Below are 22,520 nucleotides of genomic sequence, written 5' to 3'. Positions count from 1 at the left end.
TTCTGGTTATTAAAAATAGAAGGGGCCCCCCACATCATTTTTTTGGGAGGGGGTCACCCCTTGTTAATAACCAGTAAAGGCTACGCAGATGTTAATATTAATCCCCTGGGAAGATCTATGTATATTAATGTTTATTACCCGCTTCCCAGACTATAAGCATCAGCTGTCCGCTTTCCCCCTTTGCTTTTTTTACTTTAAATTCTTTAATTATTAGCTAAATCCATGTACAGCAGCTCCACACGCCCTGCACTGATGATATATCTCACTGACTCATTTCTATCTTTCTAGATCTATAAAAAATGTTTTATTAGTTAGAAAATTAGCCTGAAATGTCAGAGAATGACCGTCTGTAAAAGCTGATGTTATAAACGCGTTTGATACGGATGTCATACAGATGCGAGACAGGTGAGAGAAGTCGCATCGTACTCGCAAGACAATCATCCTACTGTTCAGGAATATCCGACCAATTTTATTTCAGCCGATGAGTGCGATCCCTTAAATGCGACATGTTAGTAACGGCTGATTGACATCAAACTGGCCATAGATATAAGTATTGGGGAGCCAGACTGCAGACTTAAAATGCAAAAGGGGAGAAAGGAGGAAACTTAAAATTGGTTTTGTAAATTTTGTTTGAAAAATAAGAAATTGCTGATTAAACTTTTACCAAAAAAAATAAATCTGATGTGAAGTAGACATGTGGTAAATGTTAGTTATTCCATACAAAATAGTTAATACATATCTGGTTTAAAGGCATAAAAATTAAAAGTCCAACATTTTTTTTGTAAAATTTTCGATATTTTCATAAATAAACGCAAAAAAAATGCCAAATCCTAAATTTACCACTAACATGAAGCACAATGTGTCACGAAAAAACAGTTTCAGAATCAGCGGGATCCGATGAAGCTCCAGAGTTATTACCTCCATAAAGTGACAGTGCTCAGAATTGTAAAACATTGGCCCGGTCAGGAAGGTGAAAACAGACGCGAGAGTGACGGGGTTAAAGGGATGTTTGTTCAGAAGAATATGTATTATGGAGCTTTTCTGTGGAGTCAGACCAGACAATCTCTCCTTGGCTCCCCGTGTGCATCAGTAAGCGCCCATGACCCCGGTGCCGGCTCTCTAGTTGTCCTTTCTACACATTGATAGGTACTAACCGCTGTGTACCGGGTGCTCCCCACAACACCGTCCTTCCGGGTTCTGTGACTTCATCCGTCAGGCGTACATGTGCCCTTTTTTCCTCCTTCAGAGACAAACGCAGATCTTTTTGCGCACTTGCTGCCTATTTTAGTGTTTATATCGAGGCGGATGTTGAGAGTTATCTCCATTTAAAGAAGAATAAGAAAGCGGTAACCCGTCTTTTAATAGAACGGAAGGTTCTCTCCTCTTAGTGATCCCAGAGGATCCTGTCCAGGAGGGAGGCCGTGTCCTCATGGTGACATCATGAGATCTCAAAATACAATCACTGGTAAATGGTAACCGTCCTTCCCCCAATCTCCATAACGGTGAATTAGGAGAGAAGAAACCAATGGATGGAAATGTGGAGCTTTCTCCAGCTCCTCTGTGGTTCCATCCCTGGAAACGAAACTTGGAGAAGTTGTGTTTCTTAGTACGGCTGCTCCATCTGACTGACGAGGGTCTTCTCTGTCCCTCTCCTCAGGGTCCTCATCCTCCGAGTGCAGAGCAGAGAGCATTAGGCTTTGGCCTCGCTGATTATCACTTCATACTTGAGGCCACAATGTGCTGGGACCTCTGTACCGGTGGTGAGGACCACAACAATGTAATTTATTCCCTGATACATAACCATAGAATTACTAGTTCTGAGAGACGAGTCTCATATATAGACAGATACACGGCAGGTCATGTATTCAGTCTGTGTGTCTCCACAGATGGATCCAGGAGGAGAAATCCACCAGAGAGATGTTCCCGTCCTCTGTATTCACAGGACTGTCCAGAGGAGAATCACAACATCCCGGAGGATCATCAGGTAGATGACACTGAAGTCCCCACAACATCGGACCATGAAGTGATGGGACCTGAGCTCATCTTACATTTTTATTTTTAGGGTGAAGATCTGGTTGATATTAAGGTTGAGGTTATACATGGAGCACAAGAGGCGATCGCAATATGGGCCGATCAGCAGGGTGAGGAGGGAGACTGTCATGTCTGTTCTGTGGTCACCTACTACTACTCCCATAATTTCATCATAACATGTGTGGTAGATCGCTCACACGGAGGTAGACACAGGTACACTGTTTCTTTAAAAACTTCTCGTTGGTTTATTGAAATGCAGCATAAACCAACACTGAGTCCATAAAAGAAATCACGGCCCTTTGGCCAAAAAGTTCTCGTTGGTTTATTAAAATGCAGCATAAACCAACACTGAGTCCATAAAAGAAATCACGGCCCTTTGGCCAAAACAGGAAACAAAGCAAAATGGTAACACAAAAGCACAGTCTTTGTGATAGCAGGGATCCACCTGCTGAGAGTTCAGCAACTCCACTTGGTTCAAGAAAAACAAACACAAGATCCTCTCTGGAGCTAGCTTCTCCAGACACTGAACACTGAATGCCTCAGTAGGACTTGTATTTAAATCAAAGACCACACTCTGAGATGGAGATATGGTGAATGACCTCCCACCCTTCACAATGATCATTCACAAAAAACACTCCCTTTTAACATGGAAGTTTAACCTCTTTAAGCAAATAGCATGTTGGAGCAAATTTCATGGTTTCAATTCACAGAAGCTAATAGCCTCCATGAAATATATCTTCCCTCTATCACTTTACCAGTGACTTTGCCACACATGACACAATCTATTCCGTCACTGTGTGTTTCCTACAGATGGATTCAGGAGGAGAAATCCACCAGAGAGATATCCACGTCCTCTGTATTCCCAGGACTGTCCAGAGGAGAATCACAATGTCACGGAGAGTCATCAGGTAGACTGTGCTGAGCCCTGTACCGGATCTGTATATAGGGGACATTTCTGATTGAGGTCATAGATGTCACAGATTTTCGTGGTTTCTTGTATTGTGCTGATTGTTACATCTGATATATCAGGAGGAAGATCCAACTAGGAATAAAGTGAAGGACGAGACAGAAGAAGAAGCGATGACGGGGGGGGATCAGCCGTGTGTGAGTGACGGGAAGGAGGAGATTCCAGTAGATGTTTCCACAGGTATGTAATAATGACCGGCGTGTGATCATGATGATGACCGGCGTGTGATGATGATGATGACCGGTGTGTGATATTGTATGAAGTCTCCGGTGCAGTGAAGCTTTATCTGCTGTCCTCATCACAGCAGAAGCGTCCGGTGATGGCGCGGCTGCTCCTGTAGAGTCCGGCTGTGCACTGATGAATAACGGGGCCGCCTTCACACCTCTTCTTTATGATTAGGAATCACGTATTAGTTTTCCTTCACCTTCTATAATATTCCTTCCATCCTTTACGTCCATATTTTCCTTACACAAGTCCCTGCTTCCATATAAATGACTGAGCCTGTGTTCCAGGTTATGAATCTCCCTGTCCTATGGATCTCGGTGATGTAGCAGCCACTGCCTGGTGCTGACGAGTGACGACACATGTCACATGTAGAGTCGTCCTACCTGTCGCCTCTGTTTGCCTCCCACTGCCTCCTACACTGAGGCCGGCGTTCTGGTCCCTCCTCATCCAGGCCGACCGCCCGGTGGCATGAAGACCCCTATGGTAAGTCAGTAAGTGCCGTGCTATGGAGGTGTGGGTCAGACATACGGCTGTCGTCCCTCTGCCACTATGGAGGCCATCTTGGATGTCGGAGGACCAGAACACAGGTCTTAGTCAGAGACAAGCGGAGGACACCAGGTAGGTGACAGTACATGACAGTTGTTTAGTCCTCTGTGCCAGGTGGGGAATTGCTTCATCATAAAAGGGATTAGGAGCTCATATCTACAAACAGCTGCGATGGCCGCATCTAGAGTTGTCGTTATCTGACATCATGTTGGTTTTTGAGATCTAGTTCAACCAACGTATAAACATGGAGACTAAATACTACCCAGAGGGGGCGCCCTTTACCATGCACGGATTATATCCCCTGTCAGCGTCTCATTTATGGTGAATCTTGTAATATGGAGAGGTTCACTATATGGAGAATAGTATTGGGCCACACGCATTAATCACTGCAGTCTGGCTTCTCCTTCAGGCCCTGTTGTCCCCCTGGTGTATAACATCCAGCCCTGTCCCACCCCCCAGTATATAACATGTGGCTCCTCGGTATGTATTGGTTACAATTTCAACTACTGGGTGTATAGATCCTGGGGGGCATACTCAGGGGGTGATATGTGCAGGAGAGGCCAGATGTTATACAGGGGTTATATTCACAATAACCAGGGTGTACTTTATTATAAGAGCACATTGTGATTTTGGGAACGTCCCTTTAGAAGAATCTTCACTCTCGGTCTCTCCAGACAAACAAGATGTCGTCTAGGAATCGTCCCCCCATCTGAGCCTCTAACGTGAATAAATAATTCTCTTTCCAACAGTGAAATACATAAATTACCAAAAGAAGGTAAGAAGATGTCCTCATCCAGGTTCCGAAAGTTTTACGTTTTTTTGTTTTTGTTTTTTACCAATAAATTGGATGAAATTCTTTTTCCGACAAGAATTGTTACCAAAGAAAGAAACTGCTGCTCAGATTCCCGGCCGTTCCTCCGACATTTATGAATGACATGATAACTGGGTGTCACCGTTCTCCATACATGTGTCCCCACACTTCTCACACTCAGCGCTGATTGGACAATGTAGGGGAACAATGGTAACGCCCAGTTGTCAGTATTTCCTTACATTTATAGGGTGAATAGCAGGAGAACTGCGCAGCTTAGTGACCAATAACATTATGACTCCGGAAATGAGAGGAGGAAAAATAAAAAAATCAATAAAATAATGTATCTGTAAGGCCGATAATGGGGGAAATGATTTACAGATAAAATGACCAAACTGTTAGAACCTTGCTCTTAGGTTTTTTCCTTTGCTGGTCACATGACCTTGTTGGTCTATTTAATCCTGCTCCGCCCTTCTGGCTTTGCTGGACTTCATTGTATATCTACTTTCTAGCTAGCCTGTGCTCTGTGTCTTGCTCTGTTAGTTTGCTTGGTCTACGGACCTCTATGTTCTATATATTTTGTTTGTTTGTCTGTCTGCTACTATTTCTGTTAGGAGGTGTCCCATATTCCTCCCAGTCCTTAGTACTTGTAGGGATTCCTTCCCCACATCTATAGGTCTCCGTACAGACTAGCTTAGGACTTTAGCAGGTCTGATCGCAGGATCAGGTTCCCTGTTACATCGTAGGGATTAAGCTGAGTTCTATTGCAGGGACAGATCTCCTCTCTTTCCTTAGCTCTGGTAGCAGAACATATCACAAACAACTTACAATCCTAGAATGTTCTGGTTGGAGGGGATCACCTCCAGGGTCCCCGTATCCAGCCCCCTGCTCAATGCAGGACTCACCATCTCAGACAGATGTCTGTCCGGCCTCTGTTGGATTGTTTCTTCCATTCTTGATGGTTTATTTCTCATTACTGACCTCGCTGTATGAGGAGCTTTTTTGTGGGGGATGAGTTGTTTTTCTCATCTTGTTACTTTATCATCTTTATTCTGCTGTTATTTTTTAGAATTTTTCTCTCTTCATGAGCTGCACAAGTTGAGTGATAAAACGACCGTCCACCCTGAGACTGAGAAGCGACTATACGGTTATCATATATAGACTCCCTTCCTTGTGTCCTCCATCTGCCTCCTGTAACGGTGAACCGATGGAGGAAACCTGGCCGTTCCTAATAATAAGGCGCTTACACACAGTCTCCATACAGCCGGTCCCAGAGGTTTCCCGGCTTCCATCTTTTCACCACTGTACAGTGATCTGGACTTACAGCACAGACACCGGGGCTGCTCCACATAGTAGTGCTGGCTGGTAGAGCGAGCTGGCAGAAGAAGGTCGACATGTCAGATCTGACCCAAAGATGGCAGGTGCTAGACAATCAAGAAGCGGGACGAGGTCAGAATCAGGAAGACGAGTAACAATGGTCCTGTAGATGGAGGCCTAAGTCATCCCGGGGTATTATGGAAGCCAGACAAGGTTACCAAAAACAAACAGGAGCAATGAAAGCAGGTGCAGAATACATCTGTAACTGGTGACGCCCCGCAGACTGCTGGGAGATTAATAGGATGTGGCGCTGCCCCATAGGTCACAACACAGGAAGGCAGGGGAGGGTGGGGTAGACGTACTACTGCACTCCCCATACCACTGCACTGGCCGTCCTGGAAGCCGGGGGAAGAGACCACCGATCTGAGCTGAGGGGGCAGCGGAGGGCAGAGGACCCCATAGGGGACTGTACAGGGAAATGTGTAGTGTTCAGTCCCGGGGTGGAGGGTCGCTGTAACTGCGGTAATACAACTGATCCAAGCCAATAACAATATATTTATTTCATTTTCTTTTAGGACTTTTCTACAATAAATACTTTGTTTCTTTTCAGACATTTTTGTGTTGCCAAATCCTGGCGGCCATAAACCATAAGCGATGTATTGTTACATGGTGACAGTATTCCTCATTGTTCCCATATAATAGACACAACGTCCTGATCAGTCTTTATTACACAAGAATAAGAGGAATAAACTTCATGAATTGTAAGAATAGACGAGATGGAAATGGGAAACTTTGTCCCCGGAGTCTCCACAGAAATCTGCGTATTTCTTCTTCCGTCTCAGGATTCTCGGTTCCGGGGTAAAATCTCTATTCAGTTAGGAAACATTGTTCCATCACTGAGATCGGAGGTGACGGCCGCTCCTGATAAGATTCTGTGTAGGGGGAGGGGAGAGGAGGGCGGGGCTAGAGGCCGAGCTCCTCCCATCTACATGGACTCTGACCAGTAGTGACCGTCCTCTCCTATCTCAGTAATGGGACGCGTACACCCGGCGTCAGAGGCTCAATGCAGTGAGGAGGAGAAGCCACGCGCATGCGGTAGGTTTGTCATGTTCTCAAGCCCCCAAAGCCGTGATGACATGCTAAGTGGGACGACTACTCTGGGGTCACGAGCGCCTCATCGACAAGTCAAAGGCCTCATTTACATATCATAAACTTTAGAAATACAATACTTTTTCTAAAGATCTGTTTGTGTGTTTAATGTAATAGAGATGTTAGACGGAGAGTTTATATCTGCAGACACAGCTGCTGCGGGTTCTGGGGGCACAGGGAACGGACAGTTTCCCTTTAAACATAATTTTTAAGGACATATATTTAGTGTTTTGGGCAGGGGTGGATGTATCACATGTGCAGTAGGTTCAGCTGCATATAGACCAAGTAATGTAGGGAGGCTCCAGGGGATAAGGAGGCTCTGTGGTGTAGGGAGGCTCCAGGGGATAAGGAGGATCCATGGTGTAGGGAGGCTCCAGGGCATAAGCAGGCTCTGTGGTGTAGGGAGGCTGCAGGGGATAAGGAGGATCCATGGTGTAGGGAGGCTCCAGGGGATGATAAGGATCCGTGGCGTAGGGAGGCTCCAGGGGATAAGGAGGATCCGTGGTGTACGGAGGCTCCAGGGGATAAGGAGGATCCGTGGTGTAGGGAGGCTCCAGGGGATAAGGAGGATCCGTGGTGTAGGGAGGCTCCAGGGGATAAGGATGATTCGTGGTGTAGGGAGGCTCCAGGGGATAAGGATGATTCGTGGTCTAGGGAGGCTCCAGGGGATAAGGAGGATGCATGGTGTAGGGAGGCTCCAGGGGATAAGGAGGATCCGCAGTGTAGGGAGGCTCCAGGGGATGATGAGGATCCTTGGTGTAGGCAGGCTCCAGGGGATGATGAGGATCCTTGGTGTAGGCAGGCTCCAGGGGATGATGAGGATCCGTGGTGTAGGGAGGCTCCAGGGGATGATGAGGATCCGTGGTGTAGGGAGGCTCCAGGGGATAAGGAGGATCCATGGTGTAGGGAGGCTCCAGGGGATAAGCAGGCTCTGTGGTGTAGGAAGGCTCCAGGGGATAAGCAGGCTCTGTGGTGTAGGGAGGCTCCAGGGGATAAGGAGGATCCGTGGTGTAGGGAGGCTCCAGGGAATGATGAGGATCCGTGGCGTAGGGAGGCTCCAGGGGATAAGGAGGATCCGTGGTGTAGGGAGGCTCCAGGGGATAAGGAGGATCCGTGGTGTAGGGAGGCTCCAGGGGATAAGGAGGATCCGTGGTGTAGGGAGGCTCCAGGGGATAAGCATGATTCGTGGTGTAGGGAGGCTCCAGGGGATAAGGATGATTCGTGGTCTAGGGAGGCTCCAGGGGATAAGGAGGATCCATGGTGTAGGGAGGCTCCAGGGGATAAGGAGGATCCGTGGTGTAGGGAGGCTCCAGGGGATGATGAGGATCCTTGGTGTAGGGAGGCTGCAGGGGATGATGAGGATCCGTGGTGTAGGGAGGCTCCAGGGGATAAGGAGGATCCGTGGTGTAGGGAGGCTCCAGGGGATAAGGAGGATCCGTGGTGTAGGGAGGCTCCAGGGGATAAGGATGATTCGTGGTGTAGGGAGGCTCCAGGGGATAAGGATGATTCGTGGTCTAGGGAGGCTCCAGGGGATAAGGAGGATCCATGGTGTAGGGAGGCTCCAGGGGATAAGGAGGATCCGTAGTGTAGGGAGGCTCCAGGGGATGATGAGGATCCTTGGTGTAGGGAGGCTCCAGGGGATGATGAGGATCCGTGGTGTAGGGAGGCTCCAGGGGATGATGAGGATCCGTGGTGTAGGGAGGCTCCAGGGGATAAGGAGGATCCGTGGTGTAGAGAGGCTCCAGGGGATAAGGAGGATCCATGGTGTGGGGAGGCTCCAGGGGATAAACAGGCTCTGTGGTGTAGGGAGGCTCCGGGGGATAAGCAGGCTCTGTGGTGTAGGGAGGCTCCAGGGGATAAGGAGGATCCGTGGTGTAGGGAGGCTCCAGGGGATAAGGAGGATCCGTGGTGTAGAGAGGCTCCAGGGGATAAGGAGGATCCATGGTGTAGGGAGGCTCCAGGGGATAAACAGGCTCTGTGGTGTAGGGAGGCTCCAGGGGATAAGGAGGATCTGTGGTGTAGGGAGGCTCCAGGGGATAAGGATGATCCGTGGTGTAGGGAGGCTCCAGGGGATAAATAGGCTCTGTGGTGTAGGGAGGCTCCAGGGGATAAGGAGGATCCGTGGGGTAGGGAGGCTCCAGGGGATAAGGAGGATCCGTGGTGTAGGGAGGCTCCAGGGGATAAACAGGCTCTGTGGTTTAGGGAGGCTCCAGGGGGTAAGGAGGATCCGTGGGGTAGGGAGGCTCCAGGGGATAAGGAGGATCCGTAGTGTAGGGAGGCTCCAGGGGATAAACAGGCTCTGTGGTGTAGGGAGGCTCCAGGGGGTAAGGAGGATCCATGGTGTAGGGAGGCTCCATGGGATAAGGAGGCTCTGTGGTGTAGGGAGGCTCCAGGGGATAAGGAGGATCCGTGGTGTAGGGAGGCTCCATGGGATAAGGAGGCTCTGTGGTGTAGGGAGGCTCCAGGGGATAAGGAGGCTCTGTAGTGTAGGGAGGCTCCAGGGGATAAGCAGGCTCTGTGGTGTAGGGAGGCTCCAGGGAATAAGCAGGCTCTATGGTGTAGGGAGGCTCCGGGGGATAAGCAGGCTCTGTGGTGTAGGGAGGCTCCAGGGGATAATCAGACTCCGTGGTGTAGGGAGGCTCCAGAGGATAAGGAGGATCCGTGGTGTAGGGAAGCTCCAGGGGATAAGGAGGATCCGTGGTGTAGGGAGGCTCCAGGGGATAAGCAGGCTCTGTGGTGTAGGGAGGCTCCAGGGGATAAGCAGGCTCTGTGGTGTAGGGAGGCTCCAGGGGATAAGCAGACTCCGTGGTGTAGGGAGGCTCCAGAGGATGAGGAGGATCCATGGTGTAGGGAGGCTCCAGGGGATAAGCAGGGTCCGTGGTGTAGTGAGGCTCCAGGGAATAAGCAGGCTCTGTGGTGTAGGGAGGCTCCAGGGGGTAAGGAGGATCCATGGTGTAGGGAGGCTTCAGGGGATGATGAGGATCCATGGTGTAGGGAGGCTCCAGGGGATGATGAGGATCCGTGGTGTAGGGAGGTTCCAGGGGATGATGAGGATCCATGGTGTAGGGATGCTCCAGGGGATGATGAGGATCCGTGGTGTAGGGAGGCTCCAGCGGATAAGGAGGATCCGTGGTGTAGGGAGGCTCCAGGGGATAAGGAGGCTCCGTGGTGTAGGGACGCTCCAGGGGATAAGGAGGATCTGTGGTGTAGGGAGGCTCCAGGGGATAAGCAGGCTCTGTGGTGTAAGGAGGCTCCAGGGGGTAAGGAGGATCCATGGTGTAGGGAGGCTCCAGGGGATGATGAGGATCCGTGGTGTAGGGAGGCTCCAGGGGATGATGAGGATCCGTGGTGTAGGGAGACTCCAGGGGATAAGGAGGATCCGTGGTGTAGGGAGGCTCCAGGGGATAAGGAGGATCCGTGGTGTAGGGAGGCTCCAGGGGACAAGGAGGGTCCGTGGTGTAGGGAGGCTCCAGGGGATAAGGAGGATCTGTGGTGTAGGGAGGCTCCAGGGGATAAGGAGGATCCGTGGGGTAGGGAGGCTCCAGGGGATAAGGAGGATCCGTTGTGTAGGGAGGCTCCAGGGGATAAACAGGCTCTGTGGTGTAGGGAGGCTCCAGGGGGTAAGGAGGATCCGTGGGGTAGGGAGGCTCCAGGGGATAAGGAGGATCCGTAGTGTAGGGAGGCTCCAGGGGATAAACAGGCTCTGTGGTGTAGGGAGGCTCCAGGGGGTAAGGAGGATCCATGGTGTAGGGAGGCTCCATGGGATAAGGAGGCTCTGTGGTGTAGGGAGGCTCCAGGGGATAAGGAGGATCCGTGGTGTAGGGAGGCTCCATGGGATAAGGAGGCTCTGTGGTGTAGGGAGGCTCCAGGGGATAAGGAGGCTCTGTAGTGTAGGGAGGCTCCAGGGGATAAGCAGGCTCTGTGGTGTAGGGAGGCTCCGGGGGATAAGCAGGCTCTGTGGTGTAGGGAGGCTCCAGGGGATAAGCAGACTCCGTGGTGTAGGGAGGCTCCAGAGGATAAGGAGGATCCGTGGTGTAGGGAAGCTCCAGGGGATAAGGAGGATCCGTGGTGTAGGGAGGCTCCAGGGGATAAGCAGGCTCTGTGGTGTAGGGAGGCTCCAGGGGATAAGCAGGCTCTGTGGTGTAGGGAGGCTCCAGGGGATAAGCAGACTCCGTGGTGTAGGGAGGCTCCAGAGGATAAGGAGGATCCATGGTGTAGGGAGGCTCCAGGGGATAAGCAGGGTCCGTGGTGTAGTGAGGCTCCAGGGAATAAGCAGGCTCTGTGGTGTAGGGAGGCTCCAGGGGGTAAGGAGGATCCATGGTGTAGGGAGGCTTCAGGGGATGATGAGGATCCATGGTGTAGGGAGGCTCCAGGGGATGATGAGGATCCGTGGTGTAGGGAGGCTCCAGGGGATGATGAGGATCCATGGTGTAGGGATGCTCCAGGGGATGATGAGGATCCGTGGTGTAGGGAGGCTCCAGCGGATAAGGAGGATCCGTGGTGTAGGGAGGCTCCAGGGGATAAGGAGGCTCCGTGGTGTAGGGACGCTCCAGGGGATAAAGAGGATCTGTGGTGTAGGGAGGCTCTAGGGGATAAGCAGGCTCTGTGGTGTAAGGAGGCTCCAGGGGGTAAGGAGGATCCATGGTGTAGGGAGGCTCCAGGGGATGATGAGGATCCGTGGTGTAGGGAGGCTCCAGGGGATGATGAGGATCCGTGGTGTAGGGAGACTCCAGGGGATAAGGAGGATCCGTGGTGTAGGGAGGCTCTAGGGGATAAGGAGGATCCGTGGTGTAGGGAGGCTCCAGGGGATAAGGAGGGTCCGTGGTGTAGGGAGGCTCCAGGGGATAAGGAGGATCTGTGGTGTAGGGAGGCTCCAGGGGATAAGCAGGCTCTGTGGTGTAGGGAGGCTCCAGGGGATAAGCAGGCTCTGTGGTGTAGGGAGGCTCCAGGGGATAAGCAGGCTCTGTGGTGTAGGGAGGCTCCAGGAGATAAGGAGGATCCGTAGTGTAGGGAGGCTCCAGGGGATGATGAGGATCCTTGGTGTAGGGAGGCTCCAGGGGATGATGAGGATCCGTGGTGTAGGGAGGCTCCAGGGGATGATGAGGATCCATGGTGTAGGGAGGCTCCAGCGGATAAGGAGGATCCGTGGTGTAGGGAGGTTCCAGGGGATAAGGAGGATCCGTGGTGTAGGGAGGCTCCAGGGGATGATGAGGATCCGTGGTGTAGGGAGGCTCCAGGGGATAAGCAGGCTCCGTGGTGTAGGGAGGCTCCAGGGGATGATGAGGATCCGTGGTGTAGGGAGGCTCCAGGGGATAAGGAGGATCCGTGGTGTAGGCAGGCTCCAGGGGATGATGAGGATCCATGGTGTAGGGAGGCTCCAGGGGGTAAGGAGGATCCGTGGTGTAGGGAGGCTCCAGGGGATAAGAAGGATCCGTGGTGTAGGGAGGCTCCAGGGGATAAGAAGGATCCGTGGTGTAGGGTGGTTAATGGAATAAGGAGGCTCCAGAGGGGACATGGAGGCCCATTTGCACTACAGGTTGCTCACATACTGGAATCGTTGCACTTTCTGCCACTGTAGATTTTTCTTCTCAGACATTGGGAGAAGGACTCCCCTGGGTCCGGTAATTAGGATTTAACCCTGTAATATGATTTTGGTGCTATTTCATTCTTCTAAGGGTTCGTATCATGTCCTTAGTAGGGTTCAGCGAGTATGTTCTGTCCGAGTATGGTCGGACCGAGCTCCAAGTATTTACAGCAGCTCGGTGATAAGGTTAGATCGCTCCCGTGTGTATGATTTGCAACTGTTTGACAGTTTTATTACATGGGAGGAATGTGTAAGAAATAGACATTCCTCACATGTAATAAAGCTGTCAAACAGTCGCAAATCAAGCGATTCAACCATATCACCGAGCAGCTATAAATACTCGGAGCTCGGCCCGAGCATATTCGCCAAAAGGGTTAATAGAACATACTCGCTCAACACTAGTCCTTAGGCATACTGTGGACATGATTACGGTGGCCACCTTTATGAAGCCCACCTTCGTGATTAGACAATCTCATTTGCATGCAGTAATAAAAGATTAAAACTCCATTGTTAATTGTGTGGACACTTTTCTACACTGAGGGCATGATAGGAAGCTTGAGAGAGTGAAATGGCACTGGTGGTACATTAAGGGGGTAAATCCTGATGACAGGTTCCCTTTAAGAACTGTCTATTTGCTGTCTAGTCTCTGCCACCCCTGACTTGTGCCAATGTCACCAGTTTATAAGTGTTATTCACTTTACCCGTCATTGTGTTAATGTTATGGCATGTAGTTGTCTTCCTTATTACCGGTACTTTCACTGACGAGGGTCTTCATTGTGAGATCCAGAAAATACATTCAGAAATCTCTTTTGTGTTGTAGATTAGATGTGATTTTTTTTCTATCTTTCATCCTGATAGGAAATCCTTGTGGGAATAAAGGTTTATCACTAAATTGTAAAAAAGAAGATATCAGGAAGCACTCTAATGGAGAAAACCTCATCACCCTTCCTGCACCTCCTGGACTTTACAGCACTTCACCTTCTTATAATCCTCCTGATCATGAGGAATCATCTCCTGAGCAATCTCACATTGTTACCACAATTCCAGGTGACACAGTGGATACAAGACTTCAGTGTGACAAGCAACTTACTAAAAGCTCAGCTCAGACACAAAGAAAACACAAAGGAGAAAAGCCATACTCCTGTTCAGAATGTGGGAAATGCTTTACAAAGAAATATAATCTTATTACACATCAGAGAAGTCACACAGGAGAGAAGCCATATTCATGTACAGAATGTGGGAAATGCTTTACAGATAAAGGGAATCTTATTACACATCAGAGAATTCACACAGGAGAGAAGCCGTATTCATGTTCAGAATGTGGGAAATGCTTTACATATAAATCAAGATTTATTACACATCAGAGAATTCACACAGGAGAAAAAACATTTTCATGTTCAGTATGTGGGAAATGCTTTACAGATAAAAGGACTCTTATTAGACATCAGAAAACTCACACAGGAGAGAAGCCATATTCCTGTTCAGAATGTGGGAAATGCTTTACATATAAATCAAATTGTGTTATACATGAGAGAATTCACACAGGAGAAAAGACATTTTTATGTTCAGTATGTGGGAAATGCTTTATTGATAAAAAGACTCTTATTAGACATCAGAAAACTCACACAGGAGAGAAGCCATATTCCTGTTCAGAATGTGGGAAATGCTTTACAGAGAAATCAAAATGTGTTAGACATGAGAGAATTCACACAGGAGAAAAGCCATTTTCATGTTTGGAATGTGGGAAGTTCTTCACGGAAAAAGGGAGTCTTATTATACATCAGAGAATTCACACAGGAGAGACTCCATATTCATGTTCAGAATGTGGGAAATGCTTTACAGATAAAGGGACTCTTATTAGACATCAGAAAACTCACACAGGAGAGAAGCCATATTCCTGTTCAGAATGTGGGAAATGCTTTACAGAGAAATCAAAATGTGTTAGACATGAGAGAATTCACACAGGAGAAAAGCCATTTTCATGTTTGGAATGTGGGAAGTCCTTCACAGATAAACGGAGTCTTGTGATGCACGAGAGAAGTCACACTGGGGAGAAGCCGTATTCATGTTCACTATGTGGGAAATCTTTTGTAAATAAATCGTATCTTGTTAGACATGAGGGAAGTCATACAGGAAAGAAACTGTAATCATGTACACTGTGTGTTTTAAAATTTTTTAAAAAATTGCTCAGAATAATGAGTACACTTCCTTTGATAAGTAAGATTGTCATTAATATCTCACTGAATACCAGAACAATTTCTAAAATTTTCCTTTCCCCCATGACCAGCGCCACACGAGAGAGGGAATTCACCCAATAAGGACAGGAAGCGTACTGAATAAGAGGGCTGCACCTCTACCCCGCATCATTTTGGTTTCCTGTCCATGAGGGAACCTGAAGCTGAAGAATCAGGAGAGGAAAGTTAAAGGAGAAACTTACCCAGGCCTTGCCTGGAAGAAAGGCTCCTTGTCTATAGTGCCGGTGTCGGGTCCTGGAAGCGCCACCGCTGGTCACTTGAGGGCTCATGTAGATGCGAGCGCTGAAGTTCTTTTGGATGCCTGCTGGCCCCAACAATGTCCCAGGCTTGCGCATGTGCAGGAGGCCCTGGTATTGGTGTGCCCTGATGAAGAGCATGCCGGAGACTTCTGACCTGAAGTGTTGGATTTCACTTCCAGGGGGTCTGGGGAAGGCATGTACAAGGGGGTGGGGGAGTTGCTGTGGCTGGTCCCTCTTTTAAAATCAAGCCTGACTGCCAAAAGAGTGGCTTTTCTCTGGCTCTCCTTCCCCATGTGATATGGAGGAACGGCAGTGCCAGGATCAGAGTTCACGCAGCAATGGCAGTCTCATGAGTTGCAGAAGTGACAGTACCACCAACCACGAATAATGGTGTGATTTGATCCAGCCTCTGAATCTGGTACATTATTAAATTCCAGAATGCTGACTGATCTTTGTGAAATTTCACCATGGTAATTAAGTCCCTTTTTCTTGTCTCTAATTACTAGGAACGACTTAAGAAATGTGGCACAAAAGAATAAGGAGTGAACCCTTTGTAGGGATAAGTTACCTGACTTGTGGCAGAAAAGACTCTGTGCAGATTGTATACAGAAAACCGCATGTGAAGAATCCACTAACTTCATGGATTTGAGATCCGTGATCAGGGCACAAGTTAAGAATTCCCTTGAGACCCTTATTCATAAAAAAAGGAATAGAAAGGGAAGGAAAGGGTCCAAAAAACTATCACCTGATTTAGATGAATCTATAAAGTCGGAAGGTGAATGTGGATTGGATTCTTGTTCCTTTTCATTCTTTAATGGCGATACAGGGGGTAGGCCATGCTATCCTATAAAAGTCGCAGATAGGTTGATTAAGGCTGTGAGAGCTACCATGGGCATCTCGGATGCTACGGCCCCCAAATCCATACAAGAGTTCATGTTTTGTAGATTAGAGAAAAAAAAAAGAGACGCATATTTCTAATTAATGAAAAGATTCAGGCTCTCATTAAGAGAAAAAACGAAGAGAAAGGGTTCACTACCATCATCTTCTAAGAGAAGATACCAAAACAAGACTCATGGAATAAGATCCCAAAGATAGACGTAGCAGTGGCCAATTCATCCAAAAAATCTACCTTGCCTTTTGAGGATGTGGATATTCTGAAAGACCATCTGGATAGAAAGGCCGATGGTTACTTAAGACACACCTGGGAGTCCTCGGTGGGTGCCCTGAAGCCAGCGGTCTCTACGACCTGTACAGCCAGATCTATGATTATCTGGTTGCAACAACTAGAAGGTCAACCGAAGGATAATGTCCCAAGGGAAAAGATCGTGGCTGATGCAGGGAGCATCAGCTTTTATTGCAGATGCCTCAACAGACTCAGTGAGGCTGGCAGCCAGGTTAGCGGGCCTCTTTATTGCCACTCATAGGGCGCTATGGGTAAAAAGTTGGCCTGGGGATGTCCAGTCAAAGACCAAACTGTGTTCAATCCCATGTGATGGGGGCTTTCTTTTTGGTCAAGTTCTGGATGACATCTTGGACAAAGCTGGAGATAAAAAGAAAGGATTCCCCAGTTTGTCTATCCCAGAATACAGGAGTACCTTTTGGAATAGAAGATACGGCCGGAAAAGACCTCCTAGGATCAGGGAAAATAGGAAGTCAGAAGACTAAAAAAAAGGTTTCTTGTTTGGGGGGCCGCCTTCAGGTGGAAGGAAGTCTTCCCAGTGATGTCATTCCCCCGGAAGGAGGAATGCTTTCCCTCTTCCTCCATGCGTACAAATAAAATTCATCCCATGTCTGGATTCTAGGGATAGTGGAAGCAGACCTAAAATTGGAATTCCAGACTATCCTTCCACCCCTGCAAACCTTCATGGTGACACCTCTCCGAAGATCTTCCAAGCAATAGTTAGTCCTGGAGGCAGAGTTTTTGGTCCTCTTGGAGGTACCCATAGAAGAATAAGGAAAGGGATTATATTCCCCCCTTTTCTTGATAAAGAAGCTGGATGGCACTTTCAGAGATATAGTAAATTTGAGAGGTCTGAACAGATTTCTGGTATATCAACCCTTCAAGATGAAGTCAAAACAATCGGCTGTAAAACTTCTGTTTCTAGGTTGCTACATCGTGAGGACCTGCGCCGCGGTCAGCTGACTGTGACACGGGTGCCACGTGATGCCGACGGCGCCCCGCCTATCATGACACGGTATGCATCATCAAAGGTCCTCAAACCTATCGATCAGACTATAGACATCCGGTTTTTTACACACGTGGTGATTGGCGTGGGCACATTTAAAAGGGATCACATTGACACTGACACATACCCCCTGACGAAGGTTCGCCGAAACACGCGTTGGGGTAGATGTACACGTGGTGATCACGCTTCAAAAGTTTGGAAATTTCAAGACTGCTGCATCCCTCTGCAAGACAGCTCACAATTTTGGACATTTCAGAGCCCGTCAAAACTCTCTTCTGACTCATTTTGCCAAAGGAAAGGACGTTGCCTAATAATTAAGCACACCTTATATAGGGTGTTGATGTCATTAGTCAACACCCCTCCTCATTACAGAGATGCACATCACCAGATTTACTTAATTGGTAGTTGGCTCTCAATAATATGCAGCTTGGAGTAGGACAACATGTATAAAAAGTATCATGTGATCAAAATACTCATTTGCCTAATAATTCTGAACACAGTGTATATTCAATAAAGATTTATATATTTTTTACATCTAAGTAATGTTTATGGGCTTTATGTCGCTATTTTTTCCTTGGTCATTTTTCTCAGTTGTTTTTGCGATGCCCTCTCGTTAATCATCCATGAGTCTCCCCGTTGTGGTGGTGTATTAGCTGCGTGATTATGCGGACTCTTCTGTGGTATGTCTTAATGAGAAAAGATGCATACTACCATGTTTCAATCCATGCAGAAGCTGAAAAATTCCCGAGAGTGGCCCTATCCATAAACTAGAGAATCAGACATTTTCAGTTCAGGGCCCCGGCCTTTTGGTCTGTCCATGGCTCCGAGAGTATTTACAAAGATCATAGTGGAGATGACAGCGAATCTTTGTGAACAGAACACCCTAATAATTCCATACTTAGACTATTTCCTGATGGTAGGCAGATCACTAGAACCCTGCATACAGGGATGGTGGATCGGCACTCCGTTAGCGTGGTGCACGTGGAGTAGAATATGCAGAAAGGAAGTAATTCCCGGCACTCACGTATTCAGTGAATAATTGCTCACTAGATCGCTCACTCAGCTGCACACGGAGGTAGACACAGGTACGCTTTCTTTATATCTCTGGTTGGTTTATTAGAATGTGGCATAAACCAACATTGAGTCAATGAAAATAAAACAGCCCTTTGGGCAAAACGGGAAAACAAAAAAATAAATTGGTCACGCAAAACACAGTCCTTGTGTTAGCAGGGGTCCACCTGCTCAGAGTCTAGCAACTCCACAAGGTTCAGGTCAGCTCAACACTAACATGTCTGGAGTTTGCCTCCCCAGACTTACTGAACAAGTAATGCCTCAGCAGACCTTGTATTTAGACCCCAGACCGCACCTTCAGGTGGAGATATGGAGAACAACCTCCCGCCCGCTCTATGGTTGTTCTTATAAAGACATACATTTTACAAGTGGTGACTTAACCCTTCTCAGCAAATGATATGCTGAAGGAAACTTAACGGCTTTATTTCACTAAAGCTAATGGCCTCAGGAAAACATATCTCCCCTCCAGCACTTTACCAGTGACTTTGTCACATCTTTTATTTCATTGCCAATTCCAGTGGACATTTCAGCCCGTCCCAGGCTTTTTTCAGCAATACAGTCATCATACAATCACTAGTTTATAAAGGATTACACCTCAGAAGTGACATCAGATGTAAAACAAAAAACCGCCTACCCGATATAATTCTTCATGCATGAATCCCGTATAACATAATTTATTTTTTATTTTATGTATTTTTTGAATTATTATATTATTCACGGCTACGTAGACATTGTTGCATTAAATATAATTAACCAAAGCTATATTGAGGAATCATATGCTATACAGAAGGTTTATTCCTTAGAATATTATAGTGTATCAAATCTATTCTATTAGTTATTTTTAAATTAATCCTCTATTAGATTTATTTCTATTCAATTTACTAATATGAAGTTGAAACATGATTATCTCATTATATTATTATTATTATTATATTATACGTAAATTATCTTATGAAAATAACTTCCACTTGGACTGTGTCGAGTATCATCATTGAAATTACATCAAGTAGGGATTCATCAATATTAAATCAGCGCAACAATGTTGTCTAAAACAAAGAAATACCGTATTTTTCAGACTATAAGATGCACCTAGGTTTTAGAGGAAGAAAGAAAATGTAAGCAAAAAATGTGGTCATGATGCCCTGTTAAGGGGGAGGGGGTCTGCTGCTGACACTGTTATAGGGGTAATGTCCCCCAATTCTGTTAATATTCCCCATCCTGGTCTGTATGGCCCCCTCCTTCCTCTTATACGTGGCCCTCATCACCATCCTGATATGCATGGCACCCCTCATCCCCATCCTGGTCTGCATGGCACCCAAATCCCCCATCTTTGTATACATGGCACCCCAATCTCCTATCCTGGTATGCATGGCACCCCTTGATCCCCATCCTGATATGCTAGGCACCCCTCATCCTGGTAGGCATGGCACCCCTCATCCTGGTATGCATGGTTCCCCTCATCTTGGTATGCATGGCACCCCTCATCCCTCTTCTTGGTATGCATGACACCCCTCATCCTGGTATGCATGGCACCCCTCATCCTGGTATGCATGGCACCCCTCATCCTATTTAATAGATTCCCCTTGTCCACTTTTACTCATCCCCAGTCCCTATCTATTTGCCTTATCCCCCACCATATTTAATTAACCCCTGTCCATAATTAATTGATTGATTCCCCAGACCACAATTAATTGTTTCCCCAGTCCATATTTATTGATATTATTGATACTTATTGATCCCCAGTCCTTAGTTAATTGACCCACCGTCCATACCTATTTATTTGCTTTACCCTATTTAATTAAACCCCCTGTCCATAATTAATTGATTGATTCCCTAGTCCACAATTAATTATTTCCCCAGTCCATACTTATTGATCCCAGTCCATAGTTAATTGACACACCATCCATACTTAATTAATCCACCTGACCCACTCAGCTGATCCCCCGTCCATACTTAATTGATACTTAATTGATCCCCCGTCCATACTTAACTGATCCCGCGCCGATATCTAATCGATACACTTGCACATCCCTAATTGATCCCCGTCCAAACACCTATATATAAATAATTGTGTTTTGTACTTGTACATATATACTGACTGTATCCCCATATTTAGAATGACGTCCATGTTGGCTGGAGCCGTGCAGTGTACATCTTGCGCAATGTATGCATTCCCTGAGCTACCGCTCAGGGATCCATACTGCTGCGAGAGATGTGAGCATATCGTGCACTTGGAAGCCCAAATCCTGGATCTAAGTGCTCAGATAGCGGTACTGAGGAGCATCGACAACATGGAACGGAGTTTGCTGCTCACCGAGCAGACACTCAATGGGTCAACACTGGGGGTGGAGCTTAGTGGGGAAGCGCAGGCTGAACAGGCAGGGAGCTGGGTAACAGTTAGAAGGGATAGAGGGAAGAAGTATAGGAAGGCTGGTTCAGAACCGGCATTATTGGAGCACGACAGATCCTCTGACCGCCGGGGGAGTGTATGCTCCAGTAATGAGGGGGAGGGGGGAAGTGTAGGGCAGGCTAGACAGGTCCTGGTAGTGGGTGACTCTATTATTAGGGGGACAGACAGGGCAATCTGTCACAAAGACCGGGATCGCCGAACGGTGTGCTGCCTCCCTGGCGCTCGAGTCTGGCACATCGCGGATCGGGTTGACAGGTTACTGGGTGGGGCTGGCGAAGACCCAGCGGTCATGGTCCACATTGGCACCAATGACAAAGTGAGTGGTAGATGGAGGGTCCTTAAAAATGATTTCAGGGATCTAGGTAGGAAGCTTAGGGCAAGGACCTCCAAGGTAGTTTTCTCAGAAATACTACCAATCCCGCGAGTCACACAGGAGCGCCAACGGGAGGTTAGGGAGGTGAATAAGTGGCTAAAGAGTTGGTGCAAGGCAGAAGGGTTTGGGTTCATGGAGAACTGGGCCGACTTCGCTGTCGGCTACAGGCTCTACCGTAGGGACGGGCTGCACCTCAATGGGGAGGGTGCAGCGGTGCTGGGGAAGAAGATGGCTAATAGGTTGGAGGAGTCTTTAAACTAGAGACGGGGGGGGGGGGAAACCAAGGAAATAGGTGGGATGTGAGGCAAGCAAGGGGGAAGGGGAGAAGTGAATATAATGAGGGTGGAGAGGGGGGTGGGGATAGTACAGTTAGATCGTTAGAGAAGAATAGGATGCTAAATAACCCCAAAGTTTTATCTTGCATGCTGAACAACGCAAGAAGCCTGACCAATAAGGCGGATGAGCTGCGGGCGCTTATATCGGAGGAGAGGTATGACATCGTAGGTATAACAGAGACTTGGCTAGACGATAGCTACGACTGGGCGGTAAATTTAACAGATTATAGTTTATTTAGAAGGGACCGGAAACAGGGGAAGGGCAGAGGAGTCTGCTTATATGTAAAGTCACGTCTAAAGCCCAGACTAAGGGAAGATATAGGAGAGGGAGAAGAGGGGGTCGAGTCCATGTGGGTAGAGATAGAGGGGGCAAAAAATAATAATAAAATATTACTGGGGGTCTGCTATAAGCCACCCAATATAACAGAGGAGAATGAGAAACTGCTATTAGGACAAATAGACAAAGTAGCAAAACATAATGAGGTGATTGTAATGGGGGATTTCAACTACCCGGATATTGACTGGGAAACAGAAACCTGTAGATTGCAGAAAGGAAAAAGGTTCTTGACAAATATCAAGGATAATTATCTCTCCCAACTAGTGCAGGAACCAACGAGAGGGAAGGCCGTGTTGGACTTAATATTGACTAATAGGCCTGATAGAATAACTGAGGTACAGATAGTGGGGCACCTAGGTAATAGCGACCATAATATTATCGACTTCAAAATGCCCTTCAGTAGGGTTATCAATAAGGGAACAACTAAAACATTAAACTTTAGGAGGGCGAAGTTTGATCAGCTGAAAGAAAACCTTCAACTTATAGACTGGGACAAAGTTCTTAATCAAGGAAATACGAATAGTAAATGGGAAACCTTCAAAAGAATTCTGAATACTCAGTGCGAGAGGTATATACCGTATGGGAATAAAAGGGCCAGAAATAAGAGGAAACCAATATGGTTGAACAAGAACGTAAAAGGGGCGTTAAATAGCAAAAAAGAGGCATTCAAGAGATTAAAACAGGAAA

The 22,520-nt window shown here is 47.5% G+C and overlaps 2 protein-coding genes across 2 annotated transcripts in view; both read left to right on the top strand.

Annotated features, from left to right (window-relative positions):
- LOC141220271 (uncharacterized) overlaps nt 1-22,520 on the top strand; it is a 255,305-nt gene that overhangs the window by 11,790 nt on the left and 220,995 nt on the right. The gene's annotated exons all lie outside the window — the stretch shown is intronic.
- LOC141220280 (uncharacterized) lies at nt 2,067-18,801 on the top strand. Its single transcript, XM_073666241.1, has 4 exons — nt 2,067-2,141; nt 2,842-2,939; nt 3,061-3,178; nt 13,486-18,801. The coding sequence occupies exons 3-4, from the start codon at nt 3,112-3,114 to the stop codon at nt 14,772-14,774; spliced, it is 1,356 nt and encodes a 451-aa protein (XP_073522342.1). The 5' UTR covers nt 2,067-2,141; nt 2,842-2,939; nt 3,061-3,111; the 3' UTR covers nt 14,775-18,801.

Source organism: Phyllobates terribilis, unplaced genomic scaffold, assembly GCF_046119375.1.
Source record: "Phyllobates terribilis strain yellow unplaced genomic scaffold, ASM4611937v1 Scaffold_279__1_contigs__length_2497574, whole genome shotgun sequence".
Classification (NCBI taxonomy): Eukaryota; Metazoa; Chordata; class Amphibia; order Anura; family Dendrobatidae; genus Phyllobates; species Phyllobates terribilis.
This window is presented reverse-complemented; position numbering and strand designations above follow the sequence as displayed.